General features: G+C 44.8%; 1 protein-coding gene across 1 annotated transcript; it reads right to left on the bottom strand.

Moving 5' to 3' along the window:
* Positions 1–175: 175 nt before the first annotated feature.
* Positions 176–26,390, bottom strand: LOC135236704 (trichohyalin-like). Its single transcript, XM_064303199.1, has 6 exons — positions 26,329–26,390; positions 24,156–24,359; positions 17,485–17,554; positions 15,371–15,535; positions 14,380–14,646; positions 176–10,264 (listed from the first exon to the last, which is right to left on the bottom strand). Exons 2-6 carry the CDS (start codon positions 24,251–24,253, stop codon positions 9,917–9,919), a joined length of 948 nt encoding a protein of 315 aa, XP_064159269.1. The 5' UTR covers positions 24,254–24,359; positions 26,329–26,390; the 3' UTR covers positions 176–9,916.
* Positions 26,391–26,960: the final 570 nt, after the last annotated feature.

Below are 26,960 nucleotides of genomic sequence, written 5' to 3'. Positions count from 1 at the left end.
GACAAGGGCAAATTGATCAATCATTGAATAATGAAGATTCAAGCCACTTTGTAAAAGCGGGTTTGTCTTTCATCAGAGGTGGAAAGTCCAGGTTCAGAAAGTAAATGTCCTCCCCAGTATTTTGTTCCAATCACCTGGATTTGCCAATTGGCACAATTCCTCAGCCAGGAGGTAGGACTATTTAGTGCAGTGGTGTCAAACTCGTTGCCATGGAGGGCCGTGTGTATGCAGGTTTTCATTCCAACCAATTAATGCTGCCTTAATTGAGTCCAATTACTCATTCAGCCATATGCGTTTAACTGCATTGAAGCACAGAATATAAGAACATTTTTATTTAGACAATGCGGGTCACCATAGACGTCGGGTCACCATTGTGCACAAACCTGCATCCCTAATTCAGCAAATAATTTAACTAATTATATAATCAAGATCTGAGGCTGGAATGAAAACCTGCATACACACGGCCCTCCATGGCAACGAGTTTGACACCACTGATTTAGTGAAATCAGCTGGCAGAGTTCATGGGAGGAAGAAATGCATGGGAGGGCTTTTACTTTCTGACCGCTGGACTGTCCACCTCTGGTCTCCATCCACTTTACATCTTGAATGGACAAATGACTGAAATAGTGTCTTCAAAGCTTTAATCTGAAACCCACAGCGGCGGCAAATGGCCACTGCAAAATCGTAGCAGCAGACTGATAACGCTCAACCTAACCACAGAAAGTCCACATTAATACAGTATTACAGAAACACAAAAATGTCACCATTTGGGAAGAAAGAACCAAACATTCAATGACAGGAGCACTTTTATAACCTTGGAGGATCTTGATTTGCTGCAATTCTGATCAATTTTCTGAAGCGCTGAGGCGAGGAGCTAGCTGTGTGAAATGTTACAGGAACTGGTTAAATAGTTGCCTTCTTTGAATTATCCTGAAATTCCAGTGCAGATGCAATTCCGTTTTTAAACAGTTTGTTATGTGTAAATCAGCGACAGCTGAATCCAATATAATCATTTAGCAGGTGATGATAATGTCTCACAAATTTGGTTTACTTTAGTACCAACAGCTGATGGTTCATATTTACAAGCGACGGAGCTCAGTGAGTATTTATTTTGGTTATTAATCATTTAAACATCGATTAAAAGAATACGTGCGTAATTGACACTTAAACAGATCATTTCCAATAGATATTTTAATGGAAAGGCATTTGACAGAACTTGCAGTTCAACAGCTCTGAATATTAAGAAATACTTGACAGCAGAGGGCACCATAACACAAGGCATGATACATCACTCTTTTTTCTGAACCAGGACAACTTGCCTCTTAAACAACCCATCTAGATCCCTACCACTTGCTCATACAGTCCTGTAGACAGCGGGCAAGGTCACTGCACCCGGGTTGTGGATTTGGAACTATCCCCGCTGGTTTGCCCTTGAATGATAAAGAGTAACACATTAGCCATATGATTAGTTCACAGCATGTGAAAGGTTCTGAGATGTGAATAAACCAACTATGATGTTGGTATGATAACAATAGTAATTGTACACAGGTTCAACCTTGTTGAAGGGATATCTATGTAGATAAATAAACAGCAATAAACTAAAGTGACTCCTACTGGTTGGTTGGGGTGCCTGTTCAGCAGGGAGGGGATCTGGGGTAGATAGCGTGAACCTCCGCACCCGTTACACTCTCCCAGTGAAACTCCTCACTGTCAGGTGAAAAGAAGTGTCTGGCGACTCCACATGTATTGGAGGAGGCATGTGGTAGTCTACACCCTCCCCAGACCAACAGAAGGATAGCGCATCTACCAGGACCGTGATGCACACAGGGAATTGGTATAACTAAATTGGGGAGAAAATAGGAGAAAAATGGCAAACAAAAAAAGATTGAAAAGAAAAGTATGGCGTAAAGATTGGCACAGGATAAAAATAAATGTTCTTAGGCAGAGGATTGTTTCACCATCAGTTTTACACAAACTTTGACAGATCCCTTTCTTCCATACCATAATACTGACCAAACAAATCTGCCACACAAGTAATTGCTGATTAATGGTCAGTGCTTGGGGTAAGGCTGTGTATACACTATGATTTCAATGAGACCCTTCTGCTGTTATATAATGCAATGTCCTCATCCTTGTTGCACTGTTGACACTGTCCTGTCTCTGCCATGGAAACCACACAATTTCATAAGCACCCACCCTGACAACACTGGGGCCCCATCCAGCATGTCTACCAGACTCCCGGTCTCACGTAGACACCTCAGTCAGTAACAGATGGTAGAAGGGCATACCTTGGAGTGTCATGGAATTAATTATCATGCCCAGAGAAGTTGGGTTGTATTTTTTTTTTTTCATTAGGTCATACATTAAAAAAAGAATTCACTCTTACAGATTATTTGAGAGCACCTATCCACTCGGTTGTTCATTTGAGGCAACAATGTAGCTTATAAAATCGTTGCAGATCATGCAGCTCATTAATTCACTTTAGATCATGCCTCAACACGAGGTCAAACATTCCACTGGGAGATTTTCATATTGCCGATATTATTTATTCATAAATCACTGGGCTCGTGTCCTCCTCCAGGGTGACTCACAGAGCATTTATAAATACAAGTGAGTCCTAACACTGAGCTGCCAAGTCAGCTTGATTCCACATCTCTGGTATTCCAGGACAGCTGGATAAGCTGCTTCACAGACACAAAAGGAATCTATGAGCTGCACAGCATTGTTCAGTGTGAACATATGTGGAACTTAATCCTATTAATATACTGAAGAATTTACCCAGTGCCTTCAGCGATTCTTGGTGAACTGGTGTTACCAAAAATGAATAATATATGTAGCAAGGCTAATTTGGTAACCCACTAAAGTCAGCATCTGTTGTGCCAAAAACAGAGGTCTTTTTGTCACTGTGGACTTGTAGGTCATGTAGCTAGAAGGCTTTCACACAGCATCAACACAAAACATTTAGAAAGAAAAATGTAGCAAGCACATGAGTACGAGTGGACATCTACTGCTATGTCAGCTCTTTATAAAGCTCTTGTTTTGAAACTCCCACAAAAAAAATGTGGTTTGACAAGAGAACATTTAAGCTCGGGTGGATTTACAAAAGGACATATGAGCTCCTAGCCTCATGACACGTTTTCACATTAGTATGCTCGGAAATGATGGGCTGAGGTTTCGCAGTCACTTCCTGTTGCGGCAACACCTTCCCTGTGCTCACGCCATCCCCACGGAGAGCCCTCCGCGTGTTTCCTGTCGCCTTGGCGACGGCGATTGTGGGTGTGGGAAGGCGTAGGGGGAGGTGGCGGAATCTCGGAATGCGCATAAATCACAAACAGGAGCACTGGGCTAAAAGGCTCACCCCGTGCTAGGAGGGGCTCGTTTATAGGCACGATCCTCGGCACAGTCATGAAAGACTTCCCCTGTGACACGCGCACATTCCACTCATCATACTTAAACGTGTGTTAAAAGAGGGGAGGAAGCAAAGAAAGACAAACCAGAGCAGCATAGCCAGTTTAAGCCAAGCTTTTTTTTCCTGAGCGTTTCTTATTTATTGATTTTGTTTTGGTCCTTCAGGGCATGGCACGCTCACAGATGACCTCTTTGAGAGTAGAGTATCTTGGGGCTATTCATTGGCATCCCTGATTGTGTTGGTTTCTGGGAGATTCAGTAATAGAACAGAGGCCACAGTGCAGGATGGGAGGAAACATTTCTCTTCATTCCATGCCTCTCACTTTCACACTCCTACAGTCAGTCAGGCTGGGACAGCTGAAGTTTTTTCCCTTTGTTTTCTCACTGAAACTGGGACGTGTTTAGGAACATTTAGAGTAAGGTTTTCAGACAGTCTCCCTGAACTGCCATCACCCAGATTAAAAATACAGTGTATACTCAGCACTCAGCACCAGCTGTTCCTATGGCCTTCTTCTCCTCATCTCCACTACTCCTATTGGCACTTTCCCATGGCTCTGTTCACTTAGAGTAGAAGCTTATGATGCCATCCTCTACTGTGGAGCGTGATTACATTCTGGGCAAAAATTAGGTGATGATGTTAGCCATTTCCCCACTTCAGATCAGCCACCTTCAAAGTCATTTGACTTGATATAAAACATAAACAATATATATTTAGGCTACATATGAAATATCTTGCCAAAAGATGTTTTAATATCCACACTAGTCTGCCCCCTGTATGATATCACCACACATTCTTTAACACAAAGTACTTGGGATGCTGAAACCTGATGCCTACTGACAACACTGTCACACGTACAGAAACCAAGAGCCAGCCTCTCATCTCAAATACACAGTGGTTATCTGATTAGGCTGATCCCGAGCATGGTGATCTGTACAGACAGAAGTAATCCAGAGTGTAATGATCTATAGAGAAGGGTGATCCAGTGTGGTGATATATACAGAGAAGAATGATCCAGTGCGGTGATCTACGCAGAGAGGAGTGATCATACTAGCCCATGGGCATTGACGTAACAGGATCAGGAGTTTCAAAACATCTGCAGTTTCCTTGGACAGGAACAGATTCCACACCCAGATGTTCAAGTTGGTAAGTTGCCATGCTACAAAGCCAAGTAACCATGGCAAAAACTAACCACCCCGAAGGTAGGCCAGTTGCCATGGTACGCAAGTATGTTTCCAAGGCAAACAGGTACTGCACAAGGGTCACTTCCCCTTATTCTCTTACTGAAAAGAAATACTGAAGGATTGACCTGCATCTAGTGCAGTTCCCCAGCTATTAGGTACCAGTAGGCAAGAGTGTCTTTCTTCAGCACAGGCTGGGATGAGTACTCTTGTGTCAGGGGAGGTTTCATAATGCTTTCTCCAGAAAGCTACATACACTTCAACAGTCTGAGTGTCTGATGTAAAATGACCTAGGATCCAGGCCACACTGTTTCTCTCTCACCCTTTAACTGAATAGCAAAGAATGAACCTGGCTATAACTTTCCACTTCACTTTGTACCCTTAGGTTAAAGAGGTGGAAAATATGTGATATGACCCTGAGTTGGGGGGAAGGTGGTGGGTGGTGGGTTCAGTTAGCGGAAAGAACCCCACCTTCGCTCATTGTCTTGCTGCATAACCCAATTACGCTTCAGCTCACAGACAGATGACTGGTTCTTTAAATAATGTCAGGTCAACCATGTCCTGAGGTAGCAAAGCATCCCCACACCATCACATTGCCACCAACATGTTTGACTGTTGGTATGATGTTCTTACTATGAAATGCTGTATTTGCTTTATGCCAGACATAATGGGTCAACCAAAAAGTCTGTCAATTGAAAATTATTCCAAAAATCTTGAGGATTATACAGGTGCTTTTTTGCATGTGAGACCAGCATTGATGTTCTCTTGGTTAGCAGTGGTTTGCTGCTCTCCCATGAATTCCATTTTTTCCCCAGTCACTCTCTTATTGTCAAGTCATGAACTCTGACCTGAGCTGAGGTTGGAGAGGTCTGCAGAGGTCTTTGGATGTTCTTCTGGGATCTTTTGTGAGTTGTCACTGTGTCCTTGGTGAAATTTTGGCAGGCCAATCACTCTTGGGAAGATTCACCACTGTTCCAAATGTCACTCTCATTGTGGATCTGTGGAGTCCCAGAGCCTTAGGAACGGCTTTGTAACCCTTTCAACAGTCTTTTGGTATTTCCTTTGATCGTGGTAGAGAGTGCCTGTAGAAACTGTGTGGTGACTACTTCACTCTGATGATAAAATTCAGTCTGAGTGAGGTTTACATTCAGCAGGGCTGGTTGCAATTAAACCTGGCAGTGTTCAATCAGCTGAATCTAATAATCAATTAAATTTGGTTAATTGGTTGATTGAGTAACTAAGGGGACAATTACTTTTTCACATGAGTGATATGCATGTCTGACAACTTTATTCATGAAGAAAATGAAGTAATAATTTAAAAATTGTGTTTTGTGTTTGCTCAGTTTCCTTTTGTATAATATTACATTTTGTCTAAAGATCCAAAACCATTCAGTGTGACAAATAAGCAATAAGAGAGGAAACCATCACATGGACTTGGGGCACAGAAAAGCAGCAGCTGACCCAAAGACTTAAAGATTGTACCCCTCCTTTTCAGTTAGCAATGAAATTTGGAATATTCATCACTCAGAGAAAAGATAGCATGATCTTACATTGACAATGGAGGTTTTTAGCAGATGCTCTCATTCGGAGTAATTGCATGACTTTCAATGTGTTTACACAGCTGAATTTTATTTATTTATTTTACTGAAGCAATCCAGGTTAAGTATCTTGCTCAAGGGTACAACAGCAGTGGCCCACCTGGGAATTGAAACAACATCCTCAATGATACAAGTCGAGGTCCCAAACCATTCTGCTAAACTGCTGCAGAGCGCTCCTGCTCACCAGACAGGCACCTTGACCAACTAAACCACAGCGCCAGATACTACACACGTCTCTGGCAGGAGTTGAAAGTTCTAAGGACAACAAAGAGAACAGAGGCAGAGGTCCAAAAGCAGGTTGGACAGGAAGCATCGCGCCAGGCCCTTCAGTGCAGGAGGGTAAGATGAAAGGGCCGAGGGTCAAAGGTCATGAGTGCAGCTGTAGGGAATGTTTGCAGCCAAACGGAGCAGAGAATGTGCACAAGGTGGAGATACAATGCCTCAGGAAACAAGGCCAGCAAACACTGCCTAAGTGTGTGCCCAAGAGCCGTGTCTCTGCGTCTTCTTGTTTATGTAAAATTCTGTGTTGGGCTGCCACACTTGATCTGTGGGAATGACAATCTTTTGAACACTCAAGCACCTGTCTCTGACTCTGCCATCCAGAATGAACACAACTGAGGAGAAACATGCCTATTTTCAGCCAATGTAGTTCTGAGAGAGGGTATAGAAACACACACAAACAGAGAGAGAGAGGGGGGAGGGAGTACTTTCAAATCTGATTAGTCTGTTTGGAACCAAATGCTGAGTTATTTTTGGATATTTAACTGTGCATGTGATCTTCAATTCAAGCCCCTTGTATTCTCCAGTTATACTTGAGTGCAGCTTCCAAGAAAACACTGTCTTCCACCAATAAGTGTATCACAATCATTATGCTCCAATTCTACTACAAATATTTTAGCACAAAAACACACACATAGATGGACATATTTTTGGGACAATGACGTATATATATATATATATATATATATATATATATATATATATATATGGCTCTGACTTTACATTTGTAACAATTCACATGTGGTTAAAGTGCACATCCTCATTTATTTAAGGGTATTTTTATACACTTTGGTGTCATTGTAGAAATTACAGCACTCCTTCTACATAGTTCCCCCAATACAGGGCATCCCAATGTTTGGGACATGTTAATGTCATGTAAATTAAAGTACTCATGTTCAGTACTTTGTCACATATCATTTGCAAGAAATGACTGCTTTAAGTCTGTGAGCCATAGACATCACCAGGTGCTGAGTATTTGTTCAATTTGATTCAGATCAGGTGACTCACTTGGCCAGTGAAAAATTTTAGCATTGAAAAACTCCTTTGTTGTTTTAGCAGTATATTTTGGATCATTGTCTTGCTGTCGGTTGAAGCGCCATCCAGTGAGTTTGGAGACAATTGCTTGAACATGAGCAGAAAGATGCTTCTGTACACTTCAGAATTCATTCTCCTGCTGATATCAGCAGTTACATTATCATGGAAGACATGTGGCAACCATACATGGGGAAACCATAACACCCTCACCACCATGTTGCACAGATGCTTTGCATCTTAAGCAGTTCCTTTTGGCCTCCACACTTTGCTCTCGCCATCACTCTGGCACAAGTGAATCTTGGTTTCATCTGTCCACAAAACCTCTGCAGGCTGTTTTAGGTACGTCTTAGCAAACTAACTTTGCCTCCTGTTTTTGCAGCAAACTAGCAGCTTGCATCTTGCAGTGTAGCCTCTTTACTTCTTTTTGTGAAATCTTTTGCAAACAGCAGTCACTCACAAATCCACACCTTATTAAACACACATCTAAACTAAAATCCTAAAAGACTAAATAAAGAGGGGATATGAAAGGGGGCTCGCGTGTTGCGTGTGTGTGTCTAGTCATGTGTGTGTTCACCAGCACACATGGTGTCTGAGAGAACAATGGCTCCTCTCTTGGAGTGAATTATGAAGCAGCCTTTAGCATGTGAGGCTAACTAACATGGCCTGGAAACCAGGGGAATGGCATGTACAAAAGGCTACTGAAGTTAGCTACGTCAAGATAATCTCACTGCACCTTGGCATCCTAAATATACAAGACCTTATATCTAATGAGTAACATTAAATATTAGTTCAGGACCTGATTTTGGTAAGCCTAAGGTTTGGCCTATGTCTCTGACTGTCCTTTCCTTATTTCCCAGCCTCATAATGGCTTCCTTACCTTTCATTGACACAACCTCATGTTGAAAATGCCAATAACAGACTCCAAAGGAAACCAAACATCTAGAATCATTGTATACCTGTACTAACGAAGCAATTGAACACACCCGACTCATCAGAAACACGTGAAGCCATTTGTCTCAAACATTATGAAGCGCTGAAATGGGGGGCTGTTTATAAAAAAATTCTACATGGTGAAACCAAAATGTATAAAAATACCCTTTGTTAACATCTGCAATTTAACCGCATGTGAATTTTTTTTATTACAAATCTAAAATTGTGGAGTACAGAGCCAAATCAAAAAAAAAAAAAGTATTTGTCCCAAACATTATGGAGGTCACTGTCAATCCATACACACATACAACGTTCACGCACAAAAAAGTCTAGATACATACACACACCCGCACACACGCACACACACACATGCACACAATCACTGGCGCTCCCCTCCCCCCAAAACTCAGTTCTCAACTGAATCTCAAGTACCATATGTGCACAGTTCAGATTACTTCCAGTTATATAATTTAAGGTTCAAACATTTCAGAGTCTGTAGGGCTGACTTCACTTGCGCTAAAGATGACCTCATACCTGAACAGAGACAGGTATGGAACACAGTCCTGTATCACTCCAAAGTTAGCTCACTCTCCATCTCACCCAGCGCAACATCAGGGAGAAAACAATGTTCCTGTCTGATAAAAGAACAGGGCAGCAGGCTGTGCAGCAGGCTCTGTGAATGGGATCATGGCTTCCTTCATAAATACTTTCTTCTGTCGAGCTCGGCTGGAGAAAATAAAGTGAAAGCACATGATAGCAGGATTATTAAGGGAAAAAACCATGGGGCTGCGGGGAGTCTGCAATACTGACTGTCAGGCCTCGGTTACACCCCCCTCTTCCACCCCAGGCTTTGGTTAATTAAGATAATAAAGACACTTTCTGTCGTTTTTTTTGTTTTACACAGCCCCCGTGATGACAGTAAGAATCAGCTCGTCACACGGCCTTCTCTCGAGCATCTCTGAAAGAGAGGGCCCAAACCCGTTCCATGTGTGGTGCTCCGAGAGGAAATGATTTCCATGCCACGCAGATTTCCCGCTTCTTCTCCAGCCAAGTCATCGAAAAAAAGAGTACGGAAAGGAAGTAGAAAGGAAAACGTGGGAAGAACCTGGCATGGAACGAGCGGCGTGGATCACACGGGAAAACGGCGGCAGGAAGCAGCGGCGGGGCGTGATTGTGTGTGCGTGACATCTCCCCCCCCCCCCGTCTCTCTCAAGGCCTGCTTGGGCCAGTCACGCGTCTCTTTGTGTCGATGGTGTGTGTGTGTGTGTGTGAGCCAGTGAGTGAGCTAGTGGTGCGTGTCTAGGGGGTTGCTGCTGGTTCACAGGCACGCTCTCTGCTTCCTGCTTGCGTGTGTGTGTGTGTGCGTGTGTGTGTGATTCGTGTGACTGTAAGAGGGTAATTGGGCTTTTGAGTGAGTGTTATGGGGCCCTGGAGAGTCTGCGTAACCATGGTATTCCTGAGTACACTGGTCTTAATGTGCATGTGTCTCAACATCTCTCCTTCCAGCCCATGACTAGGGAGACCCTAGCCTGGCTCACTGATGCCGTCCTCTCCTGGGGCAGTCTGGGCAGGGTGACCTGCGATCCCCTTCTCCCCCCACCTCTTCCGTGCCAGAACGTCCCGCTCCTCCCCGATCCGCTGCTCGCCTCCCTTTCCTTGGTCAGCCCATCTGTGGGGCTGCGGGGCCCCGTGGGGCCCGGGCGCTGGGGCCCTCGGGTGGCATGGGCAGGTGCGTGCCTGATCTCCAGCAGCTCCTCGCGGGCCTGCGTCAGGGCGGCCGTGAGCTCCCCTCGCTCCTCACACTCCCGCCTCACCGTCTCCTGCAGCAGCGCGTTCTGACGCCAGGGGCCCGGGGTCAGGGAGGACACCGACAGGGGCGGGGCCGGGTCACACAGGGGTCAGAGCCGCAGAGGGGGACGGGGTCAGAGAGGGGGACAAAAGAACAGGGTCAGACTGGGGCTGAAGGGAGGGGAGGGATGCCCTACATGGGACCAAGGAATTAGGGCAGAGTTCATATACCCTCTACGAAGGATTAACACTTCCTGCATCATTTCCAATGTGCTGTATTTACCAGCAGTGGTAACTCTTGCAGGAGTTCAGTCTAGCAGGAACTACAGCTGTCTCGTGAAAAGCTAACAATATCAGAACAAGTGAAACAACATTTTAAACTGGAATAAATGAAGCGGTCATCAGTATTATTTTAACCAATCAGTCATACAGCCAACATCAATGGACTGTAGCCCTCATGGTCTAAGATGGGCCACCCACAGGATATGTAACAAAATATAATCTACAGCTCTCTAGGTATTTTCATTATTGCTGCTCCTGTATCACTACTCCCTCAGGGTTTCAAGCTCTTTTCCTCACCTTACTTAGGTTGTTCGTTTCAAAGAGAGGTTGGCGTTTGTGAGGGACAGCCTTTGTGACAAATGAGATGGATTCTGTGACATGGCTTCTGAGCCCTGAGCAGTTTTACGGGGTAAGACATTCCAGTGTCAAAGAGGTGCTGTGTCCGGGTGCCAGCGGTAAAAATGACTCTGGGGCGAGCAATGTCTCATACTACTCCCAGTCACACACACAAACGCATCATAAACTGTCACCGTGAGTCACAATCCAAGCCTCTCTGATGTCTGCAGTCTCTAAACAATCCCTCTGACCCTCAAATTCAGTCCATGCATGAGTGTATACGCGTGCACTGCTTAGGTGATCACCACCGGCTTTGTACATAGGGGCTCCACCTGCTGGCCTCACACTAGAGGTGCTGCCACAACCTTACAACCAGACACGGAAAGCATCCTGGTGCATGAGATCAAACGCGCTCAGCCCAGGAGAACATCTGCTGTGCATTTCTCTCCCATTTTCGCCAGCGTGGCCGGTAAGGAAACAGCCCTGTAGGGAAGTTGAAACGCTCTTCGTCCGCCGCGATGGCCTGCACCTCAGCGTAAACAACTGACGTGTCTCCGCCGGCTGCGGTTCGATAACTTTAGAGGAAGCTAAGAATGTTCCGAGAGCGGGGAAGTCAAAGCGCTAAGCTGGCTCACTCTTTTCTCGCCATCTGTCTGATTCTACCGACACGTGTGCAGACGTGTGGTCCCTGAGCGCGCTCAGTGCTCTCTCCCCTTCACGCCGTGTGGTGCCAGCGCTCCGGGAAGCACAGCTGCCTGCGCGGGGCGAGCGGCGCTGTGCTCGCAGTCAAAGGGACAAAGGTCAAACCCTGATGCCATTGTCCCAGACAGAGTGACCTTTGTTTCATTTTCCCTGGCCCTAATTTTCTAGCGGGAAGCGTAATGGCATGTGACACCGGTGCAAACAGAGCCCTCTGGAGCCGACACCACAGAAGCCAGAGTCACACGCTTCTCACTGGGTCAGGGCCACCTGCAGGACCCAGCCAACGCCTACAGGGCACTGAGGCCACTGAGGCTTCCCCTTCTCTCCCCGTTAGTGTCCCCGCACTGAGCACAGCCCGATTGGGCATCCCTGAGTTTCTCTGAGTGTGTGTGTGTGTGTGTGTGTTTGCATGTGTGTGTTCGGGCATGGGTGTGAGTGTACATGTGTATGTGTGTTTGCGTGTGTGTGTGTGTGTGCGAGTGTATTTGTGTGTGTATTTGCATGTATGTGTTTGTGCATGGGTGTGTGTGTGTATTTGCGTTTAAGTGTTTGTGCATGGGTGTGTGTGTTTGAGTGTATATGTGTGTGTGTGTGTGTGTGTATTTGCATGTAAGTGTTTGTGCATGGGTGTGTGTGTGTGTTTTATGTGTATGTGTTTCTGCCTGTGTGTGCGCATGTGTGCATATGTCATCTGCATACAGTATGTGCATGTCTGTGTGCACACGCAGTGTGAAAGAGAGTGCTTACGGGTGTGCATAATGGATATGACTGTACATAATCTCCAGATGAATTGAGTTTGTATGCTTTTTATGCTTATGACAGCTATGGCTAAGTTATTCCTCTAAATCAGTCAAATGAGAGCAACTCAGGGTAATAAGCTTCCACTTTGAAGATTCCATTAATCAATTTAACAGAATTAAACAGAAAAAACATTGAAGTATTTCAGGTCAATGGGCATTACAAAAAAAGCAAATGAGTGACAAAATCGCTGTTCTACTGCTGTGTGGAGCTTTGCTATAGAAACGTGATGTCAAATGGTACTAGTGCACAGACTGGTCTTCACCAATGGTTTCAATGGTTTGTCAGTGGTGTTCATTCTGTAATACAACTGGACAGAGCAAAATGACAAAAACTATTAAATGTAATGTTCCCACTAGCTTGCTATTTCTTAAGTAATTAAGCATTTACCAAACATATTATGTCACGCTGTAATTCAAAGTTAGTTTGGTATGAGAGAAATAGAGAAGTCCTGCAATCCCCAAGCCATGCCCACAGCATTTGTGAAGTACCATCTGATCTCATTGCAATGAGCAACGCGCCATAAAAAGGTATCAGCCGCTGGAACTGTTCCAAAGGAAATATCATTGAAAGCTTGTATGACTCTCTGACTCTCAGTCTATGGATCCCACACTGGTGAGAGTCCAGTCTTTCACAGCGACCTCTACTCCAGTTTGAGCCTGTCCCTCACTGTTGGACCGGTGGATTTCTCAAACCAGGCAGGAGGAAGCAGAGGAGACCACACGGGGAAGGGTAATGGCTCCTTCTGAAAGCCATTATCTTTGTCGCGGGGAGCACATGCATTATTAACGAGGAGGCGCAAAGGAGTCGATAAATCTTTGATATCCGCGGACCGATAGTGAGGAATTAATCAAGAAAAAGGAGACTAAAGGTGGTGGAACGGGCTGCGGAGTGAGCCGACCTCCAGCCCTGATTTCATTACAGATTTGAAAGCGGCTCGGTTCAATGCTAAGATGCGGTGAGCGCTAGCTCACCAAAGGGCATTCGCCTTTGAAGTAAAAAGAAAATAGAAGGAAGAAAGGAAAAAAAAAACGGAAGAGAGAAAAAACGGGGAAAAGCATTTTCTCTGGTTGGCATAAAAGGATGTGTCATCTGTAAAATTCACATCACGGAGTCTTGGACTGAACCAACGGGCGAGACACATGGCATGCGCGGGGAGGTGGGGAGGGGTGGGGGGGTGGGATGGGTGAGGAGCTATGTACGGAGTTACTGTAAATTTGAGAATTAAGTCAACCTACAAACTAATACATATGTATTTCAACTTGACTCCATGTCCCTCTTTCTCCCTCTCCCCTAGTGCTATCTCCCCTCTTTTATTGTGCATTCTCTCTTTCTGGTATTAGGGTCAGCTAATGAACAATGAAACAAGAAACTGAAAAGAGAAACTGAAATTCTAAAAGGAAAAAGACTTCAAAAATAACTGATATTTACATGTGAAAAGAACTACTTTGAACGTGGTAGCCATCATATACATATACATTCCATAATACATTTTCAGACATATGTGCATTAGGAAAACAGCAATGGAAAAAAAAAATGAATCACTGAACACACTGAAATGACAGTATTGTTCAAATGCTGAAGTGGATGTGACATTTGCATACTAAGGACTTCATAGGCAGTTAGCTAGGGGATATGTTGTTATGGAGTACCATGTGTGGGGTTTAGAACTGTTAATGACCTGTTAATTACTGAAAATTGCATTTAAACCTAACTACCCCTTCATCATGGAGACTCAATGGTGCTTGCATTGCAAATAATAAGCGTCAACTTCTTCATAGCGCACTGACTGAACTTACCATAACTTTGAGATAACATTCTTTTTTACTTTTAGCCAATGAATTCATTTTATGAATAAAGGTGACTCATTAACACCACAAAGTACCAGGTAATCGATCTAGGGGTGCTGCCAGGGATTTTGGGCCCCATGTAAAAGATCGCACATTGGGCCCCACCACCCCAGGCCACCCCATCCCTGCACAGTTACAGCATCCACCGTCCCCCCCCCCCCCCCGCATACGGCACCCCAGCATTTTTCCCTCACCTCTTTCTGAAGAACACTGGTCTCCTGCCTCGTCCGCTCCAGCTCCTGCCTGAGCTCGGCCAGCTGCAGCGCCCCCTGCTGGCCGTCTCCCCGGGCCTGCAGCAGCTGCCGCTCCAGCTCCGACACCGTCCTGCCGAAGCGCAGCGCCTCCTGCTCCCTGCGCTCCTCCTGCTTGGCCTGGCCCTCCTGCATCTCCCTCAGCTTCTCCTCCGCTGCCGCCACCTCCGCCCGGAGCTCCTCTGTGGCTGTCTGCACCAGGGAGGGCAGCTGGGGGGTCCGGTGGAGGCGGGGTGAGGAAGAGGAGACAGCATTGCCCAGGATGTCGCTTACAGTCAATTCTAAAAGCCCCCCCGGACAGTCTCATTTGTATTCAGGGTTTAAACCGCCATAGCTTGCACAGACTTTAATAAGCACGGCTGTGTTTGCTGTCGAGTGGCTAAGACTCCCACTCAGGTAAAGACCTCATCCCTGCAGCTGCTGCTCAGTGGGTTGGTAAGTGAGAGATACCGCTTTGTCGAGCGCTGCTTCCTTACTAATGCCATGAGACACGTGCTTGAAATGTAGCATAGTATTACATTCTAATCATATTGAAAAGATAGATCATTGAACTTCACTATGCATGCTTTGAATTGCACATCATACTTTTCATTAGCTAGATGAAGGATGGTGATAAATATAAAAAACAAAAGGTAAAGAATGGCAAGAATGCCACACATTTTTACACCCATTCTTTCTCCTACATAACTAGCACGTGCAGTTACCACACTCATGAAGACCTAAGCCAATAAATATGAATGTCAGCCCAGTTTGTAAGTATTGGACAATTAATTAAGCCTCCTGTAATTATGGTATTATAAAATAAGAATGTTATGCACCCCACATGCCCCAGATAGAGAAAGTACAGTATAATATAATGGATAAAGAGAGAAAGTGGAGGGAGGAGATAGAGGATAAAAACAGAACTGGGAGAGACAGAAAGCAGCACCAATACCTTCTTTCGAAGTTGCTCAGCCTCTCTCTGGTACTGCTGCAGTAGTTCCCTGTTCTTCTCCATCTCAATGTGGAGCTCCATCTCTTTCTCCATCCTCAGTTCCTGCTCCTTCTCCTTCAGCCGAAGTTCTGCCTGAGCCCGCTCTCTCTGAAGCAGGGCCTCTACCTGGAAACAAACCGCCTGACCGTCAATAACAGCATGTGGACATGGGGTCAGAGCACAAGCCCCTATGGGGAATGGTTATGGGTCTGGATCTCAGTTGTGCCATTGTTATCTGAGATTCCTAAGCAAAGGAGATTTTGAACAACTAAACAGCAGAGGCTGCAGCTACAGTATATTCATCTACTCATCATAAAACCTTTCCCTGGAAAACAGTACAATGCTTAAGATTCTATACTTTATACAAGCTTTCATTTATGACCTCAACATGTTTTTACTTGAGTAACTGAGACAAAACAGGTGCACCACAGAACAAAGTATAGAAGTATAGCCACAGGTCCATTTTTTTTTGCATCAAACTGCTAGTAAGCTTAAGCTATGAATCAGGTCAAATTATGATCCTGAAAGCTGTTGCTGATTCAGCAGACAAGTCTATTCTGATCCCAAAAAGGTCTCAAAATAAACACAAAATAGATCCTAATACTTAATGTTGGTGTGAGACTGTGGAATATCCTGTTTCACTTTGCTCAGTTCCAAAGCTCAATTCTAATTCTTGTTTTGATGCTGAGGACATAACATGGTGTGTGCTTGGAAACATTTAGCGAGCATTATTGGAGTGCTTTAGCCTCGTGGTGTTGTTTTCAGCACACTGGGTGGTGGAATATTCAATCGTTAGAGGGGAAAAAAAGACGGTCACGGCAATTAAGGAAAACAAAGCAGAGGATAGCATGCCATTTATTTTTAGACGTGCACGGCCAAGGCCACCATGTTTTTGTAGGATGGGAGGGAGCTAAAGGATTATGTGTGAGAGAACAGGACACTGGCACAGAAAGAGACAGAGAGAGAGAGATGGAGAGAGAGTATATGTATGTATGTACATGAAAGACTATGTATACGTTCGTGTACTTGTGTGTGTATGTGTGTGTGTTTGTGTGTGTGGGTGTCTGTGTGCTTGTGTGTGTGTGTGTGTGTTTGTGTGTGCTTTTCTAACAGTGTGCACTACTTCTTCCAGTTGGGCCATCTCAGCCACAGGAAACCAGGGCTTTGTTGTGTAATTTAGCAAAATCAAATGACATTCTGCTTAATATTGCATTGCTGGTGAGAAGAAAAAATATGAATTACAATTCACCTGTGGGTTGTGAGAAATTGCATTTACTATCTAATTCATCATTTCACTGCAAGACCCCTTAAAGGACAGACACATCAAGAATCAATACAATCTGGTCCTGAGCTCAGTTAAAACTTTTGCATTTTAGTCTTTTATGTATAGCAAACATTGGTTCAACACTGGTTCAAAATGCTCCCTATGCATAGTTACCTTTGTTTAGTACTTTTGTTTACAACCATTTTGGTGATGAACATGAGTGTTTTAAAAGCACTGAGGGAGATTTTGACCTGGGACAAAATTCAGATTCAACATTGGGAAACAGATGCCCTCCTTTCCAGGGTCTATTGCCATATAGTATTAAGAAACAGGATGAGTATCTAGCCTAGCCAAGCTTCTGCCAACACCATGGCAGAATCGGTGTTTAAACACAGCACATGAGAAATATTTATGCACAGGAGTCAGTCCTAGGGCCAAGGCTAGGTATAAGTGTGCGTATGTGTGTGCATATACTGTATGTTTATGTACATCTGTGAGTGTTTTTGCTCCACAACTAACAGCCTGTTTTAACATTACACCCAGGGCAACTGCCATCATACATGTAACACAAATTTATAAGGACAGTTTGCATATGTATTTGTATGTGTGCTTGTATGTGTGTGTGTACATATATATTCCATAGGGGAAATTGCATAATTCAAGCGCGTGAGTGTGTATGCAGAAATGTGTGTGGATGTGTGTGCTGTGCGTGTCCGTGTGTACTGCGTCTGCGTAAGACAGAGCTAGCGTGTGTGAGGGAGAGGTGTGATGTGCGGCAGGGGAGAAGCACTGGTCACGGTGGAGTAAATACCTGCGCTCTCTGCTTCAGTCCCTCAGCCAGCTGCTGGGCTGTGTGCTGATGAGCCAGAGCAGCCTTCTCACTGCAGAGAGACACTGTAACTTTAGAGTACACTTTCCCACAAGCCTAAACAATTAGCTATAATCCAGGATACGGTGATTGGGAAAATATGCAAGTTAAGCCCCAGAGCAGGGCTAATTAGCGTCTGTAAAACAGTCCCCCTGACTCTGTATATATATATGTATAACTCTGCTTCTACACACAGCAGGGATTTTTAAGTTGCATTATAAAGAATGTTGGAGGGTGTAAATGTGGCTCCCCACTTGGGAACCTGTCCATACCACACAGGTCTCCTTAACGCTACTACATTTTATTAAAACTTCAGCCTTCTTTGTAGATGCCCCTACCTGGCATGAGCTAAGCAGCTAACACTTGCACACTCTGTACTCAGTAAATAGGCTATAATCTGTACGCAGCTGTGTCGTTACCGTGAGAACAGCGAAATTTACAAGTGTTTTCTGCGATGCCATGAAAACACATGGAAACTAGCCCTCTCTGTTCGGAACACCGTCGTCCCAGCCCACAGTGTACCACCAAAATATCAGGAGAATTTAAATAGCGATTGCATAACTAAAGGCGTGAACCCTGATGTGAGTCGTAAGGAGACTAAACGCTCTCCTGCTGCTTTAAATACAGAAGTCCAAGAGTAGGAACAGTCTCTGCTAACTCTAAAAACAGACAGCATCGAAACACTGCAGCAGGGCAACACCTATCTCCGTAACGACAAATAAAATTTGCTTGTGAACGTTGTGTGCGAGAGTATTTTTTCTTTGCGTGCACCACGCGCGTTTTCCAGGAATGGCATGCTAGCGGGCCTCAGACGTGTCATCGGCGACATCGTGCTCTCTCCCGCCTAATCCGCAGCAATCCCTCGTTTTTCTCCAGACCCTCTCCGTAATTCCCCGACCGCTCACACGGCACACGCTCCTAATCCGACGTGTCTTTTTCGGAGCGTGCCAGCGACAAACAAAACCTGAAAGCAATAAGTCAAGCAGTGGGCTAGGCAGAAAACAACAAATCCTCCAGATGTTTTGGTTGTGTTTTTCAGATGAGTCTCTCTTTATCCTGGCATGCCGGCGCTGTCTTAGATGTTGCTCTCGCAGTAAGCGGTTTTGGACTCGGGTACAATGTAACGGTTGTGTTACACCCGCAAACTGGTCTTGGGTGTATTTACACAGTTTTATTTGCACAGGCTCAGTGCTATTGGGAGCATGATATTCTTTGGTTTTCCGGGTTTCTCTATGGTAGGCCTGCTAGATTTGCGAAATACCAGATGGGTGGGCAAATTTAAATGGAGGGATTTAAATATCGCTGTTCATGTTACGTTTGGCTCAGAGATATGGTACTTTGGCATGGAGAATTTTACACATTTGGACCAGCCATACCCATTTCAAATAAAGAAAACATGGATGACTTGTGTTATTTTGTTGTTCAGACCACCAGGATTTGATTACTTAGTTTCAGAAAAGGATACATGATTTGTTGTCGATCTTTGCTTATTGTATGCTATATGCTATGACAGGTTCCAAACTGGCCTTTCATTTGAACGTTGTGCTGCCAATTGAACCATCTATTTCTGCACCGCCCACATACTGAGAACCTGATCGAAACTGATCTTCCAAGAAAACAAAGTATAAAGACTGTAATCACAATGGAGACAACTCATCAATCAGGTTGCACACAGATTGTTGTTCCCCCCGAGTAACAGACATGACATACCAATTAAACCAGAAGAAAAACAGCAGACATACAGCAGAGAATGATGTCATGGGGAATTTGTGCCAGCCTATCTGTACCTGTGTCTCTACACAAGACTCAAATTATAACATATTCAGGGGCACGTGCATACGTTTCCCCCTCCCGAAAGCTGACTTTCTGCACGTTATTCTCCTGGTGTTTTGGTTATCTGCATGGTATGAGAGATTCTATAAATTTCATATACCAGGGAAAGCGCATACGCCACTTTAATGGGAACTGCGTAAAATCGCACGAGTGCTGCTTCAACACTGCTGTGACCTTCAAATTCTCAGTCATGCATAAATAATCAAGTCAATACTGACAGGATAGAATGTCAGACAGAAACCACATTTAAAAGCAGCCATAAAGTTCACCGGCTGAAACAAGGAGGAGTCCGCGTGATGAGGAAGCACCTCCCACTGCACCCAGGTGTGGGTTGGGAAAAAAACAAGTCAGACGCTCAGAGAACCGGAACAGCGCTCTTACATAATAATAACCTCTTTGACCCAGGGCTGCTTCACCTGCACACACCTGTCTCAGCCCCGCCCACACCCCTGGGCCTCAATCACACCCACAGCTGGAGAAACCTGAGCCAAGTCATCCCTGGTAGCTCTCTTTCTCTCTCTCTCTCTGTCTGTCTGTCTCTCCCACCCTCCTTATTTCCCTGCTTTTCTAGAGATTCTGAAAAACTTACCCCTTTTCTCCCTATCTCTGCTTTTCCAGTTCTCTATTTTCACTCAGTCACGCTCCCTTAATTTTTCTCTCTAAATCCATTTTTATTTTTTCTTGCTGTCTCTCTGTTTTTGCAAGAGTGTGCCCAGGAAGAGAGGGTTCTGAAGAGGTTTTTCATCTCCGAGTAATTCTTGTATGCATTTCTCTGCTGCTCTCCTGAGCATGCTCCTTATCACTACCTTTCTGCTGGCAGAGAAGAGCAGAGACTTCTTTGCCTTCCTCATCTTCCTCTTTTTTTCTTCTTCTTCTTCATCTCTTCGGTCTCTATCTCTATCTCTTTTTTCAGTCCAGACTGCCTCAGGTCTTCTCATTAGCCAGTGTTACTGAGACACTGTATCTGTTCTTCATGTCTTTCATCACCTGGCAACTGTGAGATCCAGTGCCCTACTGCAGCTATTGTGCACCCTGCAGATGTGTGATTAATGGTCTTAATTGCACTACATGTCCTGATTAGCCTCCCAAAGCGGATCCGATAGCTTTTGTGCAACCATTGATAATGGCTCTAATGTGCTGAACACATTTAAATGAATGTCACCACACGAATGGGGCAGGAAAGTTCAGGGATGGTCCTCTGTTTAAAGAGTTAGTACAGTTACAGAAGGTTCAGTGTAGGAAAGCTCATCTCCAGAGCAGAGCAGAGCAGAGCCTAACTGTGTTCGCTTAGCGTGTTCCTGACCCGGAGGCAATGCTTTGGGTGTGTTCATCACGCAGGAGTCCACGCCTGGCTGCATGCCTGCACTCTGTCCGTGCTCTGTGTTTCAGATGAGCTCCGCTATGTACCCAACCTGCGGCGTAATCCCACCGGGGGGGGAGGGGGGGGGGACGGATTAAAACCGCTTTCTGCTTAATCCCAGCCCTGACAATTTAAAAGAAACCTGCAAGTTAATCGGATTCTCTGCAAGTAAGGCTCTGTGACAGACCGCTCTGTTTACGGCTGGCAGGGGGCTGAGGATCTCTGACACCTCTCTCACGACACAGAGCCGTCTGCCCCAACCTCTAACCCCACCCCCCTCCCCCCTCCCGCTCAACCCTCTCCCGGTGACCCCGTGACCCTCCCCCAGTCTGTCTCATCACTAAGCTCTGTCTCTACAGTCTGATGTCATTCAGAGAGCCATGTCTGAGCTCTTCAGAAAGCCCGCACTGTAACGTTTGTATCTCTCTATCATGCCCTGGAATACTGCCCAAATCCTACCATTCTTTGGAGGGGGAGGGGCTATAAAGTCAATCAAACAAATGACATTGATTCGTAGTAGTGGTATAAGCAGAGGAATGTTTCAACAAATCCACATTCAGCTGTAGACCCTCCATAGACCTCATATAAAACACGCAAGGTCAGTGTCTGTAGCTGGTCTCCCACTGGGAACATGTTTGCATGATATTCAGTGGTCATTGTTTTGCCTTTAATTTATTCAAATTGGGTAAAGGCATCCCCCATTGGTGTTGTTGTGTAGTGTGACATTTATTTTGTAATAATGTAACTGATGTCACAAAATAAGCTATTTCAGATCAGAAGTACTCCTTTTGTCCACATTCCACTGAACTCAGCTAACTTTAATATCTATAAAACTTAACGTCATCTCTGTTGCTCATTTGCCCTTTCTCACTCTCTCCTCCCCTCATTCACTCCTTCTCCAATTCCTTTAACTCTCTTGCTCCCTCTCTTTTTGTTCTCTTTCTCTCTCTTGTTCTCTCTCACCCTCTCTATTTCATTTTTTCCCCCTGGTTTTTCTGGGGTTCGGAGAGGCGGGCGGGCGGACCCGCCCTGTGACCCGCCCGCCCCCGCGCCAGAGGTGGCGCTGCGTCCGAGCGCACGCCACGCCACCGCACGTCACCTCCCGTCTGCAGGGCGGGGGGGCGGGGGGGGGGGAGGCCCTCAATGGCCCCATTGTGGATCCCCGGGAAAAGGAATGAAAGACGGGGTTTGTTGCGTTCTCACACCGAGCCCGGGCTGGAAGAGAGGAGCAGTGTCTTCTTTCGGGTCGTCTGAGGTCACCGCAGCGGTCGGAGCCGTCCCGCTCCGCGAACGGGGGCTTCGGAGCGCGTGATAATTAGCGAAGCACGACAGGGGAAAGTCCGGCGGCCGCCTCGGCAGAGGAGGGCGCGCGTGCTGCCCCCGGCCTCCCGTGCTGTGCCGTGCCGCCGTGCCGCCGAGCCGCCGAGCGGCGCGCTAAGCCTCGTAGCCGCGCGGAATGGGTACATTTTGTCAGGACATTCAGTGAGTACGGGGCGGCGGCACACCAAGCACTTCCATCTCCACTCTGAGCGCGAAAAACATTTCCAATTCGCTGGCAGAGCGAAGTTGTGATTGGCAAAGAAAAACAGCCTGACCCTCTCTTCTTTTGCTCACGCGCCCAAACCGTTTCAGAGAGTACGGCTCAACGCTCAGGCCAATTTTAATGTCTCACTCAGATGGGTAAATGTTGCATGTTAATATTATCAGTTACCTTTTTTTTTTTTCTTTTTTTAATCTTTACCGCAAATAAATTAATTTAGTTAGGGCACACCAATTGGTCTGAGGGACTAAAGATATTTGATATAAAAGTAATTTGAAATGCTGGGCTGTCATTAAAATGCAAAAATATCCGATTTGTAACACTAAAATTGAATTTTAAACAATGCAGCATATTTTTCTGAAATTCACAACATGAAAGTGGAGATTTTCTTTGTTATTTTTTTAAATTACGGAGCAGGCAAACTGTACTTGTTTAGTACCGGAAGGAGTGCTAGAGTACAATTTCTGTTGCTTTGCAGCAGCAGTGTAGGAAGGCACAGACGTTTGCCTGACTGTGTAACCCTGCTGCTTTCTGATGTCAAAGGTTTAATGACAGGATTGCAGACAGCGCTGTTCCCTGTCCCAGGTTTAATCTATCAGACAGAACTCCTGCTTTCACGCACGTCCCATACCGCAGTTGTACAGACCGAGCCCCAGACGGTATCGTGTTTCAAACGTAATGCTTTTTTTTGTTAAATCCCCAGAGAGAAAAAAGACATAATCCTTATTGACTTCGCAACTTCCACCCCCAAGCCTAAGGCCCAGGCCCTGATATCTTACACAACAGTCTCTGCTTTCAAAATGTGGTTTGAAACACAGACGACAAAAACATTTCATATGAATTCCAGGAATTCAGACAAGGGTGTACCAAAAACTTCACATGCATCACTGCGATTGTCTATAATTAATTTAGACTCTATTCTAATGTTAACTGTGACCTTTATAGTCACTCACCAAAAGGAATTAAGGCTTCAGAATACAAACTTGCACCTCAAGTCAAATTTAAGAAAAAACTTCTCCACAGACAAACCAGTGAAAGATATCATCCTCAACTTGTTGGTGAAAGGAGTTCAAGACACTTCAAATCCTCCTGTTTTACCTGCCTGTAAACTATCGTACAATTTGAACAAGAAAGATTGACTGTCTGGCCTGTTTAGTGTGATCTGTTAATCAATAAACTCACAAAACTGTCTGGGATCAGCAGTAAGGGGAAAGTTCCATTTAAGACAGGAAACCTTGGCTGGATTAGACTCTGTCTGGGCCTCTCCTTGCATGGGAAAATAGGTGATAACAGATGGCTGAAGAATAGACAGGTCAACAACAGACAAATGAATAGGTCACAAGAGACAGGTGCTGACTGCTAAATGCCTAAATGTGTGTGAATATCTAGGTACTCAGCATAGAAACAGGTGAAAATACAGGTACACAGATGCCAACTGACAAGAATGAGCAAGTGAGGATGGACAACACCATCTTGATGATAGGCAGGTGCAATGCTGAGAGCTGACAGGTGAAAGGGGGACAATAGAGATCTCTTCAAGTTAGAAGAGAGAGGCGATACAAACAGGTTTTCACATTAATACTAATGAGTAAATGAATTAATACTAATGAGGTTAGAAAATAAGGTGAGAACTGACCATCAGGCAAACAGGAGGGATAATAATACTGAAGTAAATAGGTGAGATAGGCCAGATAAATAGCTGACGGGTGAAAAGATGAGAATCGACTAATAAATACTGTACGTGGCAATAGTCATGAGCAAATTTAGGAGTAAATAAGTGGATGCGGTCAGATAAACAGCAAATCATTTACAGAACAGAGAACAGCCAGGTGCGAAATAGCAGGTAAAGAGGCGAGAACAGCCAGGTGAATAAACAATGACCTCTGTTCTGTCAGAGTGCTTATTTCCTCCTGGGCCCGCTGCAGCGATGTCCTCAGAGTTCTGTTTTCACTCTCCACCTGCATGTGCTTCTGTGTCATTTCCTCTTCCCGCTGCTCCACACCCAGCAGCTGTTTCTGCAGCGACTGGTACCTCTGTTCACATGACAGCAATCTCTTCTCTCTCTCTCTCAGGTCTTCAGACAGCCTGCACAGGGCAACATGTCCACAATTCAGCTGGACACACACACAAAAACACACACACTCCAACACCCGATCCCATTCACATATGCCAATTACACTACACAGGTTTGCACACACCTTTCCATTATTGCACAAAACTTTTACGTCTTTCATTTCTTATTGGTGATTCAGTATGGTGGGAGTGCACACTGTGGTTAAACAACCTGCTAGCTAACTGAAAAGGTTACACAAGAACAAAATATTCCATCTCAAACCTCCAAATTCAAACTGTAGATATTTTCCTTTGTTTGAAAACAAACACGAAGACTGGCTTCCTGAAGATACATCTACAAAACGGTCCCTAAATGCACAAATGCCCACAGCATCCCCCCCTGGAAACTCCATGAAATAGTGAGAAGCTCCTTGTTGACAAAACAGAAACCCTGTGAACTCCTTAGTGTGCACCTGATATTTATCAGCCAGTGGGAAGCTGTGTGTCTGTGAGGAACAGCACCTGTTTACACAGATAACCAAGCCCATAACAAACGACTGAAGAATTTAAATAATCTGTATATCTTTATTGTCTACAGCTATTGTTGTCCCTTAATTAGTTAGGGCTTTCATGTCTGTACAGATCTCAGTTTTGTACAATGTTTACAGCATGGAGAACAGCTTGGCAAATTCTGGAGTTTGGAAGTGCTGAATACTATTCTAGAACATGAGTGTTCTGGCTTCCAGCTGAACCCAGACGGTTCTATGATTCCATAGCTATTATAGCATTGGTTGAATTTGAAGGGAGGGGCCACTCAAATAAAAAAAAAAACCTGACACAATCTGTCAATTCTGTAATCCTTATTCCATATTTTTATTTTGCCAAGGCGTTTAAATGCACAAAATAGTACAACGCTTGGATGGTTTTCAAAAGTTATGAAAGCACTGAGTCAGATGGAAACTTTCGGCTGCAAATAAAACTGAAATCATTAAGTATTCAGAGACAAACTTTCAGGAAGTCTCTCTTTGGGGAAATAATTTTTAAAAAACTACTCACAAAAGACACCACAAAGTATGTCTTGCTGATTGTAGAAAATTGCACGAAAAAGCGTCTGCCATCGCCTCTCAAAGAGATTTGAAAATCAAATGGAATTGTCCTGAAATCACAGGCACTTACTGAGAAGTGTTACCATGTGCTCCTCAGAGCATGTGACGAGCGGCAGCGAGCGCATTAGGGAACGTAATATTTTTGTAATATCTGTCGAAGTTCTCTTCAAACACAGCCGGCGCTGGGAGAGAGAAGCGGGATGCCGACGGGCGGAGAAAAAGTGGCACGCACGTGAGAGCGATCCATTACGCGCGTCTGCGGCGGCGTCGGAGCCTGCCCCACTCCCAACGCCCTTCTGTCTGCTCCGGGGCTCTCGCTGCGCTCTCTCTCTCTCGGCTTTCGTTTAAGACCTCTCACACAGCCTCCAAGGGCACGGGAAACTCCGTCCCTTTCGGTCCGCCGTTCCTCCAGACGCGGACGGGAGAACAGCGCGAGGGAACGTGGGGAGGGAACCCTCGGTAAGGCCGTTACGAGAGTCTGGGTGCGCGAACCGCTGAATTTGTTCTTCAGAAAAGGGAAGGAATACGGCAACTAGGAGGACGCTGTCTACTGATGTCTTCCAGATTACTGAGCTGTTATCCTCCCCACAGCCACCCGCCCTCATTGAAAATATCAAGAGCAGCTTTGTCCATACACTTTATTTGTAGCACCTTATTTGTTTATGTAGGGAACATGAGTCACTGGTCTTAATCTCAAGAACCATATATTCTACGACGCTGAAACCTGCACTTCAACAAAAATAAAACAATATTTCTGGAAGTATTTTCACTGCAACATGACTCCAAGGCACTTGTATTATGCCCAAGAAATTGAAATACTTAAAACCTTTTTCTTCCGGTCTCAGGAGGATATATATATATATATATATATATATATATATATATATATATATTACCTTGCTCTTTGCTCCTCGAATTGAATGTGCCTGACATGAAGCTCCTCTGTTTCCTTGGACTTCTTCCTGAAAGGCAGCAATGTGTTATATTAGAAGCAGCACCTTGTTGCATCAGCAGCTGACTGTTCTTTCAGACATACTAACAGGGCAGAAAGGCAATCTGTGGCCACTGACAGCAAACACTGTTGTCGACAAACACTCATTAGGACAAATTCGCTTTACAACAAACACTCCTTACGGAAAATATTCTTCATGACATATTCTCCTTATGACAAACAGTCCCTGAGAACCAAAATTCATTTTGACAAATCAATTGTTTCTAATAATGCTCACAAATAAGACATTACACTAAAGCAGGGCCTCTCGTGTAGAAAACAGACATAACAACAAACATTCCAAATGAAAAATGTTCCTAATGACAAACATTCTCATTGACAATTCATGAAAACAATTCTACAAAGGAACGCTCAAAACAAACACTGTTAATGACAGAATGACAGACGTTCCAAATGAGTTCTAATGAAAAATGCTCCGACTGAAAAAAGATTCATGAACGCCCTAAATGACAACCACTCACGCTGAGAAACACAATCACTACTAATGAAAAGAACCCTTCTAACAAAACACACCAA

This window comes from Anguilla rostrata, chromosome 12 (genome assembly GCF_018555375.3).
Source record: "Anguilla rostrata isolate EN2019 chromosome 12, ASM1855537v3, whole genome shotgun sequence".
Lineage (NCBI taxonomy): Eukaryota > Metazoa > Chordata > Actinopteri > Anguilliformes > Anguillidae > Anguilla > Anguilla rostrata.
Note: the sequence above shows the minus strand (reverse complement) of the source record. Positions and strands in the feature narration are given on the sequence as shown.

What these genes read in the sequence shown, in the direction of transcription:
- LOC135236704 (XM_064303199.1), bottom strand. Translation starts at nt 24,253, where the DNA reads ATGACACAGAAGCACATGCAGGTGGAGAGTGAAAACAGAACTCTGAGG. An exon ending in AGCACTCTGACAGAACAGAG is followed by an intron (nt 17,555 to 24,155) that starts GTCATTGTTTAT and finishes GTCTCTCTGCAG; the next exon opens with TGAGAAGGCTGCTCTGGCTC. An exon ending in CTGAGCAACTTCGAAAGAAG is followed by an intron (nt 14,647 to 15,370) that starts GTATTGGTGCTG and finishes CGGACCCCCCAG; the next exon opens with CTGCCCTCCCTGGTGCAGAC.